Source organism: Periplaneta americana, chromosome 17, assembly GCF_040183065.1.
Source record: "Periplaneta americana isolate PAMFEO1 chromosome 17, P.americana_PAMFEO1_priV1, whole genome shotgun sequence".
NCBI lineage: Eukaryota > Metazoa > Arthropoda > Insecta > Blattodea > Blattidae > Periplaneta > Periplaneta americana.
Genome location: NC_091133.1, coordinates 74,263,068 through 74,283,087, shown reverse-complemented (window position 1 = coordinate 74,283,087; position 20,020 = coordinate 74,263,068). Strand labels below are relative to the sequence as shown.

At 36.3% G+C, this 20,020-nt stretch overlaps 1 protein-coding gene across 3 annotated transcripts in view; it reads right to left on the bottom strand.

The window, feature by feature from the left end:
* Positions 1 to 20,020, bottom strand: part of rin (ras GTPase-activating protein-binding protein 2) — a 45,747-nt gene that overhangs the window by 15,056 nt on the left and 10,671 nt on the right. For all 3 annotated transcript variants that reach the window (XM_069815779.1, XM_069815781.1, XM_069815780.1), the window contains exons 3-8: positions 16,122 to 16,305; positions 15,923 to 16,039; positions 12,231 to 12,335; positions 9,660 to 10,269; positions 6,851 to 6,972; positions 4,140 to 4,332 (exon numbers count right to left, since the gene is read on the bottom strand). In XM_069815779.1, the coding sequence (XP_069671880.1) occupies positions 4,140 to 4,332; positions 6,851 to 6,972; positions 9,660 to 10,269; positions 12,231 to 12,335; positions 15,923 to 16,039; positions 16,122 to 16,305 (1,331 nt within the window). The remainder of the gene's footprint in view (positions 1 to 4,139; positions 4,333 to 6,850; positions 6,973 to 9,659; positions 10,270 to 12,230; positions 12,336 to 15,922; positions 16,040 to 16,121; positions 16,306 to 20,020) is intronic.

Here is a 20,020-nt window from a genome sequence, read left to right as displayed (position 1 = left end):
GTTCTATCTAAAATTAATATATGTATACCGCCATTATAATGAAAATCTTTTAGGGTTAATAAAATTTTCTTGATTTAATATTTTATATTTATAATTTTTTAGGTTTATTATATATTCCTTTATTAATGAATGACTTTTATATTAATAATTTATTTTATTTGTGTATAATTATGGCATGTATAACTGTGTGAAATTCTGTAGCGCATTTGAATTAGCGATGCGAGGACTTGCCAAATCAGAAGATTCAACAAATCACGGTATATTTCGAGATTTATTTATTTATTTAATCTGGTAGAGATAAGACCATCAGGCCTTCTCTTCCCCTCTACCAGGGGATTACAACTACAATATTAAGAATACAATTACTGACCGATTTCACTCCTTATTTAGATGAAACTTCCAAAGATCATTTATAGAGCTCGTCACAATTCAAAGGAACTACAAAAACAATTCAAAATGAATTGCTGGATAGCAATAAAATTATCGAAGGAACTTAAAGAAGGTCATTAATAATGACCGACAAAACGGACAATGCCACAAAATCACAATTAAATTAAAATAAAATGGTTTTAGTTCTCCGTTATATCAAAGATGAAGTACCAGTAGAAAGGTTATGGAAATTTCTCTTTATTGCCACCAAAACATGACGCTTAAAGTTTGGTGCAAATATCTTAATGGAACATAGGCCTAACAGAAATTCAGCCAGTTATTGAACTACATGAATTAATTGTGCTGTATTAATGGCGTAGCTAATGTAATGAGCGGGAAACATAGAATGTTACAGAAAAGGTGTGTGTGTGTGTGTGTGTGTGCGTGTGTCTTACAGCCACGTCTTGTGCTGTTATGCCAAAGTATTAAATATTTTAATAATGCAACAAACATGTTAAACTAGTCAAGTTGCGATACTTTATTGCAAATCTGTAAGAACTCCCAGCTCTCTGATGTGAAAATGTCTTATAATTTCATCTGCCTGTATAGGTGTAGGCTAGAAAAATTGGTGTAACGAAATTCGGTAGGAGTTGAAAGCATTCGAACGATAGAAGGTTCCTGATGGTTGTTCATTCAGGTACCAACATGTGGGGCATATTCCCACTACGTGACTAGTCGTGCCAGGTGGGAGATGTATACGCATGGGGTGGGTAGGGCGTGCAGATAGTTGGAATACAATTTCGAGTGTATAGCCAACTTCGAGAAGGCGCTGTGATTACACACATTGTCCGATTTAGATGAAATAAACAGTATGTATTTGCTAAATATACTATTTTTCATGCAGAACTGTTAACTTTTGTAACCATGGGCCATTATTGACGAGAACATTGACTTGATTCTCCAGCCAATTACGGGAATAACAAGATGAACATAAACAAATCTGGACAGCTCTAAAAGTAAATATAAGCTACATAGTATTACAAAGATATATTTTTACGTACCTTCGTTACATGCAGAAGAATTATCATAGAATTATTTGTGGGTTTGAGTTTCTCCTTTCCTTCAGGATCCATACAATTACAATGGACAACAACTCACATCTTCATAAATTCCGCTGCACAAATGTGCACCTGAGAACCTTTAACCTTCAGCATTATTAAACTTTTTATTTATTATTAGAGATAACCAGGAAAACACTTCATAACTTGTATAATTTTATCCATTATCAAACTGCATAGTGAAGGATTTTTTTTTTTATTCTAGTAGGTTATTTTACAACGCTTTATCAACATCTTAGGTTATTTAGCATCTGAATGAGGTGAAGGTGATAATCCCGGTGAAATGAGTCTGGGGTCCAGCACCGAAAGTTACCCAGTATTTGCTCATATTGAGTTGAGGGAAACCCCCCCCCCCCAAAAAAAAAAACTCAACCAGGTAACTTGCCCTGACCAGGAATCGAACCCGGGCCACCTGGTTTCGCGGCCAGACGCGCTAACCATTACTCCACAGGAGTGGACCATACTGAAGGATTTACAGAATCTCTTCATCTAACTCGTTTTGCATATTTAATTTCTTCCGTTAATTTTTCATTTATAAAAAACATTAGTTCTAGTATTTCTGTTCATATTCTAATCCAGCCATTGTCAACTGGTGTGCCGTGGCACGCTATGCAAATGATCAGCTTGTGTCGTGAGAAAATGAAAAGAATGAAGGTTGTAGTAGCAAAAGTTGGAAAAATAAAAATCAAAAGAATAATAAATAAAGTGAGTCCACAAGAGTCAACTTTCAGCGAACGAGGCACAAGTCAACATTAGTGTATGCTTTACATCTCATCACTGGTGCAATCAAAACTACTCCAATTGAAGCCATGCAAATAATCACATCTAATAAACCTGTTGTAACAGATCTTGAAACACAAGCCCTTTTAACCTATGAAAAATTAAGAAGGCTTCCAAATTGGGATAAATGGAGTAAATACAAAGATTCTAAATTTACATTGAGGACCCAAAATGGATACATACAAGAGGTAGAAAAGCTTAAGCAAATTCTAGAAATACCAAGTGAAAAGGAAAACTTGATGAATCGATATAATCCACTTATAACGTCAAAGTAGATTGCTGCCTTGATCTTGATGAAGTCTTCAACAAAAAAGATATAAATCCAGAAATAGCAAAAGCCATTGCCCTACAAACGATTAATAGAAAATATCCACAAAAGGACTGGTTGTACATTTACACTGATGGATCTCTCATGGATCAAAATGAAGGAGCTGGAGCAGGAGCTACTTGCCAATACTTATCTCTTTATAAAAATGTTGGCAAGTACACAACAAATTTTGACGGCGAAGTTGAAGCCATTTATACATCACTTCAAAATGAATTTGTTTGGCTAAACCAGTGCAAAAACATAGTCATCCTGTCTGACTCCAAAGCTACAATCCAGTCCATCAGCTCAACTACATCTCCTAAAATGGAAAAAGTAAAAGAAATTCATTGCATGGTAAAACAAATTCAAATGCTAAATAAAAAAGTGGTCTTCCAATGGATCCCGGCCCACTGCGGACTGAACGGTAACGAGAAATCAGATATGTTAGCATAGAAAGGAACTTATATCAACTTAAAAACAAATTTAAAGTTCCCATATGAATCAATAAAGCGAGTCATAAAAAGAATAAGTTACAGCGAACAGGAAAAACATCAAAATTCAAAATGGAAAGAATCATTCAAAGATCCAAAACTAATTCCTGATCTACCTCGAAAATCTGCCGTGGCCATGTTTAGATTGATTACTGGTCATGATTGCCTCAGTGAACACCTCCATCATATTGGAGTACTGAATTCAGATCAGCGAAGTTAAAATATCGAACCAACCTTTAAAAATATATCATTTCACTTGTTTTTATTGAGAAAAAAAATTGTCCTCTTTCTGGTTAGGAACCACTGGTTTAGATTATATGGATGTCCTGCGGAATTTTAAATTGCAACTTTAGTGTGCCGAATGTTGAAAAATGCTGTTCTAACCAGATATATTGGAGTTCAGAATCCCTTCCTCTTATAATTTCTTCATCACATTTCAATTTCAACCTGTCTAGGTTTTTGCTAAATCTATACATCAAAGAAAATGAGTCTTACATGATGAATTCCTTTTTCAGTTATGTCTTATAAAATATTGCATCTCTTGTGCTTCTATTACATTACATGACAATCTTGGTTTCATGACACTTTTGTTTTCTTTTTTAATTTCTGAAAACATGGAAGAACACATACCGAACCAAAAAATTCAGAATAATTCCAAAATAAGTACAGAACTGTAGAATTAAATTTCTAATGCAATTGTAAAGAAAACTCTTATTAACTACAGTAAATAGACAATGTATGGAAAGAAAAGTAATAAACTGTAACTATCTTATCAATACAAATCACAATTCTGTAAAGGACAAAGGTACAAGTTTACAGATCTTAGTGGCTTTGGTGTCTACAAAATAAGACATTTACTTCAAGACATGGTTTTAATATAAGAGTAAGTATTTAATGGACAAATTCTGTTCTTTTTAAATTCCATGTTTTCAATGATTTTATTTATTGTAATGTGAAATTTCAATATCAATTAGATGAGTTCAAAGATATATAAGATTGAATAATATTTTCATACTGATTAGCTACTCCTCTAGGTATAATACTAATTTTCAAAATGCTTTCTATCAAGCTCACCAGAATCATCATTGAAACTTCCCCTTCCAGGTCCTCCACGATCATTTCTTATTCCCATTCCTCGGATGCTTGATCCTCTCGTTCCTCCTCTAGAACCTCGTTGTCCTGACCCCATTGTTCCTGGACCCCCACCTTGCATTCCAGATACCTGCATGGAGTCCCGTGCATCAAGGCCGCGAGGTACCACTGGAGGCTGTAACATGAATGCAACAAAGATTAAGGAGTATCACCTATACAGGTGCCTTCAAAAGTTTCATCTCATATGCTTTTTTTCTTTTTATCCAATGCAACCAGGTTGTCTTTTCGACATTTCTGGTCTTCTCTCCTGGAAGTGGCGTAGTTGTAAACCACTTCTGAGGTTGGAGCGTCTGGAAGGCGGAGTTACATTACCCCGATGATATGATTGGATGATTATGATAATGTGGTGCCAGGAGAGGTCTTAAATCTAAACTTAACCTAAATTCCAGACCATGAACGAACATCATAATAATAATCCCCTTTAAGGAAAAATTCCTGTGTTCTAACCGGGAATTGAACCTGGGACCTCATGAACTATAGCCAGAAGCTCTAATCACTAGACCATGAGGCTGACCTCATCTCAAATTCTGCCAACTCCAAAATACCTACGTGCTCCACCTATCAACAACATGGTTGATTATTCGAAATTTTCTCGGGCTTCCAGCCAGGTCATAAGTTGGTGATCCACAGATGTTTCGAGGATGTTCATCTTCCTCATCTTCAGGGTTAAATGGAACCCTGAAGATGAGGAAGATGAACATCCTCGAAACGTCGGTGGATCACCAACTTATGACCTGGCTGGAAGCCCGAGAAAATTTCGAATTATCACGTCGCCAGGAAAGCTTCAGTAGTTATTTCAACATGGTTGATTGATTACCAACCCCAAGATAAAGAATTGCCAACAGATATGTCTAATAGTTCTCTGCAGTGTTGTCAACAAGCACCAGTCAACACCGTATGACATTCAGAAGCATAAATAAATGGCACTATTAATCCCATTTACTTTTACAGAAACGAACATTTTTATGCAAAAACATTTGGCTGCTTAAACAGAACTTATACTTGAAGCCTGTTTCTTTAATATAATGCAAAGACTCTAGCAAGGAAATGAATTATGAATTTATTTCATTATTCATAATCACGGTCATGGTGAATTAGACATTGCAAGAAAATAAACTTTCGAGTAGGAAGTGCCTCCCTTGCTCAATACTGTAAATAAGTCCATAATTTTCTACCGTTTCTAGTTTCGTTTTTGGTCTCAAGTCTCAATTAATTTACCTGGAATTGTGATTTTTCTAGGTTCATCAATATTTTTAGGGCATTTTTCTTTAGTTAAATTAAATTTGTCTGGAGACAATCATAAATTTGTATATATACGATCTAATACTTTACACGAGACAAAATATCGACAATTACTCATTAGTGGCCAATATACACGATTATGAAATTAGAAACGGTGAACAAATTAATATTCCATATTGTAGATTACACAAGAGCAACACAAACTTTCCAGATGAAATTATATAACTAGCTCCCCAGTCAATACTATAAATTACCAATCAATAGCTTCAAAACTAGATTTTACAATTGGTTATTAAATAATCCTTTTTATTCTGTTGGTGAGTTTTTCAATACAAACTTGTATGAAATTATTTTTTAATAAATACGTTTAATTGCAATTGGTTACAATTACAGTAGAACCTCTATTATCCGTGGTAATGAAGGGGATGGTCTGAACGGTTGATCGAAAAAATCGGATAATCCATACCATGAAAGATTTTGTAATTTTCTCCATGGTCTTGGATTTAACACGCTAGGTAGTGGATCAGGAGTTCACTAATTTAAGTCCGGTTGTCAACGACGGGTTTTTAAGGGGCAAGGAAGCCCTTTGTAATGACTGTCTCAGGAAAGATAGAAATAAAGGAGGTCTCGTGTTGTAGATTTACATATTTTTTTACACTTTATCCTTGTTTCCTTTCATTAAATCGCGCTGTTGTAACTCCAATCTCGTATTTTGATGTGAGATGAGACACAGTTCCTCTTTCTCAAACCATTCAATTATTTCCATTTTTTTCGATACTTAGCACAACACGTTTTCTGTTAACACCCTTGGAAGACATTTTATATACAAGTTATATTATAGAACGGCAATTCGAACAGTAGACAATGCTGTGTAACGATAAAGGCTTGTAATAACTCTCTAGCAAAAATATATGTAGAACTTACTAATATGATGTACAAAACAGTACTTCGTAAGTTATTTATTTCTGAAGAAAAAAAAGATCGAGAAATAGACAGTCGGATAATCTGCCAATCGGTTAATAGGGTGTCGGATAATCGGTGTTCTACTGTAATACATTAAGGGTGAACTGTTTTCTTCAATTCAAAAGTTTCAAATTACTTCATGTTTTCATTGTATTATTTAAATTTTATTGTTTCTTTTATTAGTGTTTTTTGAAATGTATTATATGTTTTTCAATGTATTCTGACGAAGCCTAAAACTGTACATCTAATGGCCAAATAAATTGAATTTAATATATCAACTGCGTCACCCAGGGTGACACCATGAAAAGAAGGAATAAAGGAAAAGAAGATGCAAGCAACCAATATATGTTGGGATAATTCAAGGTCTAAGAAGAAATGTCACAGAATAGATTTCCAATGTCAAAATAATATGAATAATATGAACTTACGGGTGAGGTTGTAGGCTTTGCAGGAGCATTTGGGCTCGTTGACATAGAACCAAGTGATGCAATTCCCACTCCAGTTCCACCAGTCTTCACCAATGTTGCATATGTTTTAGGTTCATTTGACACTGCAACACACAATGAAACACAATAAGTATGTACAAGGAAAAAAATTCAATAGAATATTATGATGATTGTAATTTACAATTATTGCAACAGTTTATTACTACTCTAGCATTCGCGACATGATTTTCTCCAAGTAATACAGTATTTTAAAGGATAAGATTTAGGGAGACTACAAAATCTTGTAGGCCTCTTATTTTATCAGTAAGTAAAACCTATGTGGTGGCCAAGAATTAAGTTAAGGAAATGCAGGACTGAACTTAAATTGCAAAGAATGTTAAATGCATAGCAATAATGGGAGCACTCAGAACGACTCCCACTGCAGCAATGAAAATGCTGACAGGACTCACACCATTACACATCCGGATTGAGGCTGAGGCCCTCATGGCATTCAACAGAATCTGTCGCCAGACAACAGTGTTCAATATTGAACACCTGTATCACCTTAAACTCCCTTGGGAGTTGATTGAATCCTCAATATGAGAACCGACATTTTGGAACCAAGGGTTTCATTTGACAATAAATTCACTATCCCTTACCCAGAGCGCAGTGAATGGGAGAAACAGATTAAACCTGAGAACAATAAGAGTCCAGTCTGGTACACTGATGGTTCCAAAACCAAGTCAGGAACTGGATCTGGATTATTTGGAAATGGCACCAAGCTTTCTTTTAGCTTGGGTCAATATGTCACCATCTTTCAGGCTGAGATTTTTGCTACCTTAGCCAGCATCAGGGTAAGTATTAAGAAGGACTACAATCGTAGGCACATTCTTATACTTTCAGGTAGTCAAGCAGCACTTAAGACACTTGAAGTCTCCTCAGTTAAGTCGAAACTGGTCTCGAAATTCTACGAGTCCCTCATGATACTGGCTGAACATAACACAGTTCAACTGAAATTGGTGCCAGAACATGCAGAGATTCGAGGTAATGAGTAGATGAGGCTGCCAAAGAGGGAACTGAGATCCTATTCATAAGACCTGAACCTGTGTTGGGACTATCTCTAAGACAAGTGAGGCCCGGTTTTATAAATACAGTTAATCTAAAGGTTATGTTAAACCTAACCGCGAGTTTAACTCAACGTGCCGTATTACAGAGTCTTGGTTAAGTTAAACCGTAGTGGAATATGATTGGTATTACTGCTAGGAAAGAAAAAAAGACGATCGCAGCCGTTTAATTACATTATTGATTTCAAATAGTCGACGCTTGTGGAGAACCTTCATTAAGAAACATGTTTGTTCTTCGATATCAGAGAATCATAAAAAAACCTAGAGGACCAATATTGCGTACTTCAGTATGCTTGTCAGACTTAACCTCAAATAACACTGGCTACCAACGTTATACTCCCAAACATAGTGCAACCAAACTGAACCTTGCATGACCATCCACGAAGTAACATCATACAATCTTAACTGAGTAATGAAGTAATAATATTTGTGTGCGTATTTTATGTGTTGTCTAGAATGTTTATTAAACAGAATTCAGTCAAATAATACAATTATTTTTATGAGTCTAGTAAAATTAGGTAATATTATTAGTGTGTTTATAAATCAGGCCCCATAGCAAATCTTACCAGCAGACTGTCTGCCACACACAGTACAATGCTCAATATGTTTATAGTAGATTTATGGACACCTTCGAAATCTTCCTCGTTTTCAGTATGCCTACTACCAGAGGAAAAGTAGTGCAGCGTTTCTAGTAATTGATGCAGACATTCAATAGAATGTTTTCAAAAATAAGAAAGAAATCATTTATCTTTTCAGATAATCTCTAAATTAAATCCCTAAAACATATTTTTGCACTTCCTCATTTTTCTGTTACATGTTGTATCCGAATTTCAATTTCTCAAAACAAGGTCAGGACTATAACGCCTAATTTTGAAGGTTAGGACTGTCTGCTTAGAAAGCCTCAATCTGTTTAAAAATCATATTCATTTATGTTTCAAAGTGGTTCACTCTATTTCGAAAAATTCTTGGCCGCCATGATCATTCAGTAATATTGATCATTCACTTATCGTAACTCATAAGCTCTTGGAAAACATCTGCAATATCCATGTGTATTGCGGGAACCGCCATCTTGCACTGTTGAGCCTTGAACTACAGTTTAAACGACAGAGGACTGCCGATCAAGTTAAACTCAAGATTAACTGGTAGTTAAGGTTTATAATACGAAGCAAAACGAAAAACTTCGTTTATAATACCGGCCCTAAAGCAGGTTATCAGGGACTGGGCTCCTAAGAAACAAAAAAACTACTGGAACAAAAGTGAGGGCTGCAGAAACTCCAAGGCCCTCATAAAAGATTTTGATAAAAGCATGTCAAGTGACTTGTTAAAACTGAACAAGAAACAGTTCCGCTGGGCAGTCAGATTCCTTACAGACATTGTGCCCTCAAGAACAACTGTACAGGATGAGACATAACATCAACCCAGCATGTGCTGGGTGTTCACAGGGAGATGAGTCTGCAGCTCATTTGTTATGTGACTGCAATGCACTCGCCCATTAAAGAGCTCTCATCTTTGGAACACTTTCAAAAGCTTGATGAGCAGCAGCTGATCCAGTAAGTAGTTTGATTCAGTTCATCAAGAACATCTGGACTGAAAGAATACTGACAGGAAAGCGAAAGAGATTTTTCAGTTTGCAGTGCTAGGGTTATCATAGCCCCCTCCATTTAAATTCAATTCAGATACTGACTCACCTGATTCACTATGATGGTGTGTGTCCTCCAATGCATCTTGCTGAACTGTCTTATCCTCTTCCTCTGTAGCAACATCAGTGTCTTCGTTTCCTTCAGTTTCTTCATCATTCTCATCTTCAGCAACATTGTCTTGCTCGACGTCTTCCTCCTCAGTCTTGATCACGCTTGGGTGTGCAGATGGTGGCAGACCTGGTACAACTGCCTGCTGCAGTGGAATCTGTGCCTGTGGCACTGGTGCCATATTCTGTATTGGGGTCTGTGCCGGAATCATCGCAGCCTGCTGTGGTACATTGGGTGTGGCAGTTACAGGAGATGGAATTACAGGTGCAGGCATTGAAGCAGAAATCACTTCCTCAGGATGGGCCATGCCGTTTACCACAGCAGCAGCTACAGCAGGTGCAGGTACCACGGGTGGTGGTGGCATTTGCTGGTGGGGAGCAAGAGCAGTAGCTGTCAGCTGGGGAGGCTGCTGTTGCTGTGGTTGAGGCTGGGGCTGAGGGGGTTGCTGAGGTGCCACAACACCAGCAGTCACCACTGCAGCAGTATTGTTGGCCGCCGTGTTAGCATTGTTATAATACTGCATTGTTTGCTGTGGCGGTAACTGCTGGCTCTGAAACAGCATGTTCATGACAAAAACTTCAGATGAATAAGAGACATCCTGAAACATCAAATTTAATGATTCAGAGAGTAAAATGGAGTGTTCAAGAGACACCTACATTCTCACTGTACATACTATAGGTATCCTACAAGCAAAACTCAGCTCGGACTCCTCACGGCGCGCATGCTATACCCCTCCTACCCCCCTACAGTAGGTGTGAGAACATGCTGGGAATGGGAGCATACATCATCTGCAAGAGACAGTCACGCCCGCTGGTTTCTGCACACTGAGTTTTCCTTGTTGGATGCCTATAGGTAGCAACTAAAATGAATATTAGAAACAGATCAAAAACTACTCTTCATAGAGAATTAAAGAACAAGCAAATTCAATTACTTACATTAGAATATGACCTGTGTAAGAAACTAAAACACCTCAAGTGAAATAAATTCAATTATTTAATAAATGACAAAGAAATCATAAAAAATAAAAGAAACAAAAACTAGATTCTACATAGGTAAGGCAGCATCCCTATTATTCTAATTCTCTTCTGGATATTAATAAAAAAGAGAAAATTGAAACATAAGAGATTCCTGGTACACATCATGGGGTATGCACTTCAAGATAAGAAATAAAGTTAAAATAAAGGTAAATAACTAGACGTTTGTAAATTAAGAAACCAGTAAATGCATAAACATAATAATATACATACACATTTCTAGATAATAAAAAAACATTCAAATATAGCCTAGATAAGATCAGAACACCTTTGAATGAAACCAGTGAAATACAGAAAGAAATGGTAACACATTAAAAGGAAGGCATGATTATATGCTGAAATGAATTAACTGTATAGACCTGTAAGAAGAAGAAATAATGGCTAAAATGATTCGGAAAATTCTGTTAGAACTTCATGTGATGAATAGGCCTGAAAGGCACAATCTTTGTGGAGAATGAGAAGGGGGAACTATTTTAAAATATGTTGTTGTTTTCTAATGCCAGGCGTTTGACAATAAAGTCATTTGACCTCTTGAACTCCAATATTTTTGAAAGATATTATCATGACCAGCCACTGAAGCACAGATTTTGAGGTGTTCCGAATCCATTTCTTGGTTTGAGTTGCACAATGGGCAGTTAGGGGACTGATATATTCCAATTCTATGCAGGTGTTTGGCCAAACAATCATGGCCTGTTGCCAATCTAAATGCAGCTACAGACGATTTTCGTGGTAAATCGGGAATAACTGTGGATTTTGATGCAGAGAGTTTCATTTTTTCCTATATATTTTAAAATATAGGAAGCATTCTGAGTTTGAATTTTCAGCAAAGTGTGAAAAACTACAAATGCTGGAACAGACGTAAATTTAAACAAGACCTGTCTCGTTCTAATTGAAGGAGGAAGCAATGGAGCATTATTCAGGAACAAAAAGTTTCCAAAAATTAAATCTACCTTATGATCTCTTGTCCATTTAAGATAAAGGCAGGTTAAACCTCTGAAATGTTACAAATTTTTGTTTACTATACCAGCAATGAAAAAAAGTGTTGTGAAAAAATCTTTTTCTTACTTCATAACCTGTTCAGCAAGGAAAAAAAATCCTGTAGTAACAAAAACTAGCAAATGGAAACTACCAATACTTAAAACTACTGAGTTGTTACATAACTTGAAAACAATTCAATTAATTTTACTGGTTTCAAAGAAAATAAATGAAAAATAACTATCAAATAAATTATCTGATAATACTACATTCTATTATCACAATGATAGTTCATGTTTTATAAAACACCAACAGCTTCTGAAAATACATATAAATAATAAAAACACATCTTTCCTGTTTTTGGATAGAAAACAAATAAAATAGATTGTTCATTTTGCTAAAGCAATGAATGGCAAACACATTAATACTGATGATGTTTGCGACATATTCAATTCAAGATGCTAATGTCACATTTCAAATGACAGTTCATAATTATACTTACAGGAGGAATAGCATCAGTAGTTGGAGAATGCTCAGGTTCTGCATCCTCTTCAGCCTCTGAACGTCCAGAATCTTGTTCAACATCCTCATCACTGAAAATCATATCCTACAGAACAAAAAATAGTTATTATTATAACCATTAGATAACATCCACTATTTTTTCTTTACGAATGACGAGTATTTGACTGTCATTCACCCATATAGACCAATTTATCGATAGAATTGCTGTCAAGGCTGTGCCATAGGAGGCAGGTCTACACTATACCTGCGATGAGATTACATGATGATGGAGATTTGTTGGGATGGCACAGGGAAACCAGAAGTCCAGGAGAAAACCCATGTTATCTGTACCACAGTTTTGCCCACACAAGTTAAAAATTGGGGGTACACCAGGGATCAAACCCAGGTCCACAAGACTAAGTCCAGAAAAGGCAGTGAAACTAGGTATTCTTGAATTACAACTACAAAAACACTATCATCTGCGACCTCTGTGCAATAACAATAATACAAATATAAAGGTTAATCTCTTTAGAACATCAATTAAATTCACTGTTAACCTTTGACAGCGAATTTCATTGATGTTCTAAATCAGGCATTTTCCACTGTTAACTGTGGCTAACGAGAAAGGCTTCAGCACGAATTGGAGTCACGTGATTATCATGGTCTAGTCATGGCCTTATTGACTATCGCCTAATATAAATACATGTTCTAAGTTCTAAAAAGCAAAGGAATTGCTATATTAGACTCCTGTTAAACGTGCATTTATATATAAACTTGTTCAATGTTGGCCATGTTATGACTAAGAATGTGACGTCGTGCCGTAGCCTGTCTTTCTCGTTAGCCATGCTGTTAACTCTGTGATGTCACACATCTCTACTCTGGAGCTCTTTGAGAGGGGAAGCACAGACAAAGGAGCAAAGCAAGGGGAGTGGTACTGGAATGGAGATTTTTAAATAATGGCAGACATAATAACTGCTGTTCCTGATCTATTAATTGGTAAAACGGTTTTACCTTTTAATAGTGATTTGCTTATTTGTAAGTTAGAAATGATAGCATTAATTCCAGATTAACTGTATTTATTAATCCGTGGCTCTACAGCCCATGAAGGGCCAAGACCGACTAGCCGGCTGCTGGCTTCACGCCCACATGTCTAACCAGAATGGAGGTATCATGTGGTTAGCACGATGAGCCCCCCAATCGTTATAGCTGGTTTGCATAACTGGATTTCGCTGTCTATTTTAGCTCCCCAAGTGCATCATGATGCTGGGTGGGCACTAGTCCCATATGCTGGCCGAAATTTCATGACAAAATTTCTTCCCCCATGAGGACTAACTGTATTTATTGAAGGTGCAAAATAGATCAGGCTTACGTATGTGATAAATTTCTCTTCATACTGGATGTTACATCCATTTAACATATTGTCAGCTAACAATAAAAGTTTTAAATTTCCCAATTACAAACAAAAATAAAAAAGTGTAATTATAACAAAAATTAGATATGTCCCAGTTCTTACACTTACTGAAAAAACTGACTTCCAGCAAACAAATTATTTTGGTGCTGTTTCTAATAACTTTGTTTTTCAATAACTGAAGAATCTAGGATCGTTAGGCCTATATTAAAAAAGCAAAAAATATTTTATGAGATATTTATTGTATCTCACTAGTACTTATGCTGGTCCTTCGATATTTTTGTGTGTTTTGCTTTCACCAGTTTTTCTATATTAGGAACCATTTTGTGAACTAAACTAAATCGAAGAGCACACTGTAACTTACAATTCGAAAATTAACTTCAATGCCACGGTTTATTTTAATTTGTGGTAGGCTTATAAGTTACTCGTATAACATATGTGAAGCCAAATATATTCAGCATCTTTGTTGTAAATCTCTAAAGATGAGGAAATCTTTTTAGTGAAGTTTTCTGTAAAATTCGCACAAATTGGCTTTATTTGTAAATCCATTCTCCAGTTCCCTATCACATTGCAGATAAATGAGCTCTAACTGCAATTCTGAAACAATGTAATCTGTATCGACTGAATATGTTGTTGTTCTTTTCTAATGCCAGGCGCTTGACAATAAAGTCATTTGACTCTTGCACTCCAATATTTTTCAAATATATTATCATGGTCAGCCACTGAAGCACAGATTTTGAGGTGTTCCAAATCCATTTCTTGGTTTGAGTTGCACAATGGGCAGTTAGGGGACTGATACATTCCAATTCTATGCAGGTGTTTGGCCAAACAATCATGGCTTGTTGCCAATCTAAATGCAGCTACAGATGATTTTCGTGGTAAATCGGGAATTAACTGTGAATTATGATGCAGAGAGTTCCATTTTTTCCCTTGAGATTGTGTTACCAAATTTTGTTTGTTGAAGTCTAAGTATGTAGATTTAATAAATCTTTTCACAGAGTTATATAGTAACAGGTCTGTAAGTAGCAGTGCTGCCCTTCTTTGCTAGTGCATCCGCATTCTTGTTTCCCAGGATTCCACAATCGGATGGTATCCATTGGAATACAATTCTTTTATTGATATCGACTGAATATGGAGTAGCAAATAGTTGGAAACCTGACTAAAGGAAGTTTAATTCTTAAACCTCGATTCAAATTCCAATCGAAAAATGTTTAATGTCTGCATGCTTCTTCCACTAGAGTGCTCTTACATCTCTAATTTTCGAGTTGACACTGCCTGTTTTACAGACATATTCGTACAATCTTCGAAACACAGCAAAACCCTCCCTAATGTGCTATTAAGCTGTATTCTGAAAGGGAAAATGTGCTCTGACATATTCTGACCAGTTGGATATCACTGTTCTAAATCAACTTAGAAGGTTGGAAGAAAAGTAAATCCACCATAACCATCATGATGGCTCAGTGCTAGCATGCTGGGCTTACAAGCCAGGGGAACCAAGTTCAAATCCCACTCTACTCTAAATTTATAATTTTTATTGCACAAGCCCATGGTCCAGTCAATATAGATCTTTCCCAGTGACATCCCACCAATCCTCCATCACCATCACCATCATCATTCATTCATTACAAGTCTATTGTAGATCCACGTCTGTGGTGCACTCTGGATAGTCTGATAAACTAAGTGATCCATGCTTCTCAGTATTAGCCTAGATCATATATGTAACAGATATGTCGGGGTTATAGGCTTTGAGGTTAACAACTTTTGTCAGGTTTACTACGCTGCCATCTAGTTGTTACATAAGGAGTCACGTCATAATACCCATTTGAATTGCATTAGCGACTGTGCTGCCATCTTGTGTTCGTTTACAGCGGACGGGTGGCGATCCTGGCAGTTGTTCTCTTCAAAGTGCTGCTGATTTTAACATAGCGAGGAGTTATCTGTTACATATATGATCTAGGGTATTAGTGACATCTCTCATAGAGGGGCAAATAATAGCAAGTTAGACCCTGGCATTGGAGGGAAAAAAAAGTATATCAATCATAAAACAAATGTATTTCATGATTAAATTTCTTATTGTAAAATTCAGAGGTAGATGGATTTCTTTATATCCAGGACATTTGTAGCCTTGCACGTGACAGTTGTTATTTGCATTGACAAAAAAAAACACGCACGCACGCACGCACGCACGCACGCACGCACGCGCACACACACACACACACACACACACACACACACACACACACACACACACACACACACACACAAAAATAGCAATTTTGACTTACCTGGTAGCGAAAAATATCATTATGTACATAGTACTTCTTGGGAGACTGGGCTGCCAGCACAAAGGTTTGAGTGAAGCGACGCATGGGCTGACCACTATTTGAAAGTTCACCAGTCACCTGATACAAATGTAACATTAAGTTAAAATTAATGTAACATATTCTACCACAACAACAATATGGAAGCAGAGAAATATATTACCTGTACAACAACACCATCTCCTAGAGTAGCCTGTGAGTCCACTTGACTGATCTTTGCATGACAATCTCGAAAATTAAGTTGCTGAATTTTCTGATGGATCTGTTTTTGACCCACCACAGGCTTTGTCTCACGATTTGGTGCATCCAAACCACCATGAACGAATGATGAATTATTGTTGTAAAATCTTAAACAGAAATAAAAAGTAAATAGTAACGTAGTAGTAGTAGTAGTAGTAGGTTTATTTTGCCTGGCAGAGTTAAGGCCATGAGGCCTTCTCTTCCACTCAACCAGTACATATTACAAGTATATAATGAAAGAGACAAATGGACAGAGTGTGGGAATGCCAGTCATGATGAACTAAGTAATAAATATAATTAATACACTTAACTTTGGATATAGTGAACTCGGTTATAGTGAACATTCAGCTACAGTGAATCTAAATTGTTGGTCCCAACCTGCACGCATTAAAAAATATTATCGTCCCATTCATTAGGTTAACATTCGGCGTGTCAAATGTGAGTGGTCTGTCTTTGTTATTGCTTGCTGCCAACAATCAACAAAACCTGTGCAAAGTTTAACTGCATCCCTAACTCGGAAATGACGAAGCACTGTTATGTTTAAGCAACAGTGAAATGAGGGAACTGTAATAGCTTTATCACATGCTGAATTAACAGCCCTATTATGTATATATACACATTATTTAAAATTATATCATTCATATTATACAGAGTGGCGCAAAAGAACTACACACTTAGGGAATGTATGTTTCTAGGTTGGTAGGACGTACTACATTTGTTGATATGGTTGGTAGGAAACAGGAAATGATGCATAGTGGTAATAAATGAATCTTTATTTATTAACCTTAGTAAGTTAGTCCTGACAACACAAGTAAGTTTTCACAGAATGTTAACGAAAGAAGAAATAATCTCCGCTTTGAAGACCACTTACCACAGTGATGTTAGTGCTATAGTGAGGGAAAAGAAAGAACATTTCGAGTCAAATCCACCAACACATAAGACTGTTTACAATTGAATTCATAAATTGAAACTGAAGGTTCTGTTTTGAACACACCTCGCAGTGGGCGACCTAGGACAGCACGAACTGAGGAAAATGAACTCAGTATCTGTCTGGCTGTTATGACTAGTCCAAAGAAGTCCACAAGGCGATTAGCAGTAGTTTCCAGAAATGTCATGTTAGTCAACCCAAAAGATATTGCATCAGCAGAACTTCAAAGTGTACATTCCACGCCTGATACATGGGTTGCTGGATGATAATCCAGACAGACAGCTACAGTTATGTGAAATTATGCTCGATCAGTATCGATTTGACCAGAATTTCTTTCTTAACATTTTGTGGTCTGATGAGGCCACATTCAAGTTATTGCGATATGTACTTATTGGTACATGGAAAACCAACAATCTGGACAACGACATTCAGCTGTGTTTGCATGTGTGTCAAGGTGTTCCAGATAGACTTCAATGGTGTATTGTTGAAGAAGGGAGACAGTTTGAGAATATAAAAACAAGTGATATGTACTGTAATTTGTTGGTAGGGCCTGTAACATGTTCAAATTATTCAAAATTAACATAAGTGAAATAAGTGTATATTAGGCCTGTTACCTGTTATATTATAATATCATTACAAAATTAATTTCATAAAATAACTTTCATTCTGAATATTAAATTATTCATTTGCTTCTGACTGCAAAGGACTATAAGCTACATAATTTTTTTTTTTTTGGAACTTTAACTTTATTTGTTATTTCTGATTTTACGAGGAAAAAAAAAAACTTTTATCTGAAACATGTTTCCTATTTATTTAACTCTTAATAATAAAAATTTTTTTGTTCCAATAAAAAATATATGACGTTGACATTGAAATGACCTTGAAATCCGCACTGGTTAAGAAGTCACGAGAGTTATTTACCTTTGTTGCAAACAAGTCATTTTCGAGGTAATCAGGAGGAATATGTTAGATATCCTGTATATTATTATTACACACCGCATATGCTTTATAAATTATTTTAATATGCAATAGTACTTGCATTAGTTAAAACGTAATGTATTAATACAACACAAATATAAATAATAGTCCACACCTGTGGAGTAACAGTCAGCGCGTCCAGCCGCAAAACCAGGTGGCCCGGGTTCGAATCCCGGTCGGGGCAAGTTACCTGGTTGAGGTTTTTTCTGGGGTTTTCCTTCAACCCAATACGAGCAAATGCTGGGTAACTTTCGGTAGTGGACCCCGGACTCATTTCACAGCATTATCATCTTCATTTCATTCAGATGCTAAATAACCTAGATGTTCATACAGCATCGTAAAATAACTCAATAAAATTTAAAAAAAATAATAAAAAATATAAATATAATTTACCTGTATGATGAACACACTAACTCTTTCATTAATTTTACTTGTAATACTCCGAATTATACAGCCTAACATGGTTCTGTACATTTATGTAGGATAACAGTACGTTATCTCTTGAAGAAACGACAGTAGAATACTGCATAATATTGCAACACCAAACTTACTGCACGAGGAGTCAATTAATTTATATATGATTGAGGGCACGGAGGCGCAAAAGTTAACCCAACGAGTGGGACGATAATGTATTAATATTTCCGGTTACAGTGAACCTAAAAACTATAACTTCCAAGAAAATATTGTAATTTTAAAATGAGCAAAATGGTAATTTGCGAAAACCCTTTCTCATATAACTTCCAAGAATATATTATAGATTAATTAATTTGTCCTACAGAATAATATCTGTAATTTCCAAGAATATGTTTAGAACAACATTTGAAACTCGCTACTCCTGAAGTGCACTGAAAGACAAAGAAAGGATTTGTTCAGCATCCTGGACAGTTTGAAACATATTAAAGAGAATATTGTGCAAAGGAAGAATCAGTTCTGACTCCTTTAAAAGAGGTTATTAGAAGAATAGGAAAATGAAGTGTTTTGTTTTATAAAAGGAAGTAGAGCAGCGTTGTCAGACAGAGCCTAAACGGAACGCTCCACTATAACTCGTTGCGTGCTCCGGTGCTTCGACTGCACATCTCTAGCTCCACAACCGGTTTCGGAGCTTACAACTCTGACACTACTGAAGTAGAGTGATGACAAAAGGGTAAGTATAAGATGATTAGTTATCAACCCTCCCTTCCGCATCTTTGTAAAAGTGAACCCAGGGAAATTCCAAGGACCAGTACACAGTAAGCATACCTCTCTAATTAGTGCAAGGGAGTACGAAGTCAGTCAGTGTCTACATGGTCAGATTAGATTCAAGTTTTTAACTGTGAACATCTTTACATTGGAAGCTAAAGTAAATATTATCACTGATACTGACTGTGATCTATCCCAAGCGCACATTAATACTGTTTGTATAGCAACATCAGTACGACTAATATAAAAACAGACACTTCGGTTTTAGCGAATAAAATATGCTGGTCTGCAGAGGAGTTGACTGTAAACAGCACAGGTTGGAAATTTTAAATATACCTCAGTAGCATTCAGTCTTGTATCTCCATTTTATGCTGTACCCAACCTACTCAAGCACCTGCCAAGCAAATACAAATTCTCCCCCCCACCCCCGAGGTAAATGGACTATGGTATAATACAAAATGTTTAACTTATCTTAGTGCCAAAGTTATGAAAAAAAGAGAACTCTACAGATTTGTTCTCTTACTGGTTGTCATAGTGTAAATACAGATTCTCTTCTTCACCTTTGATGGTGAAGGATGGAAAATGTATATAAAACATCACTCCTTGAAGGGGAGAAAGAAATCCCAAAGAAAGAGGGAGAGACAATGATAGTAAACAATGGATGGTAGAGATATTCGGTGCTAACAATAAATCATGGGAGAGGAGATGTAAAGTGAAAGATAGAAGAAGAAAGGAAT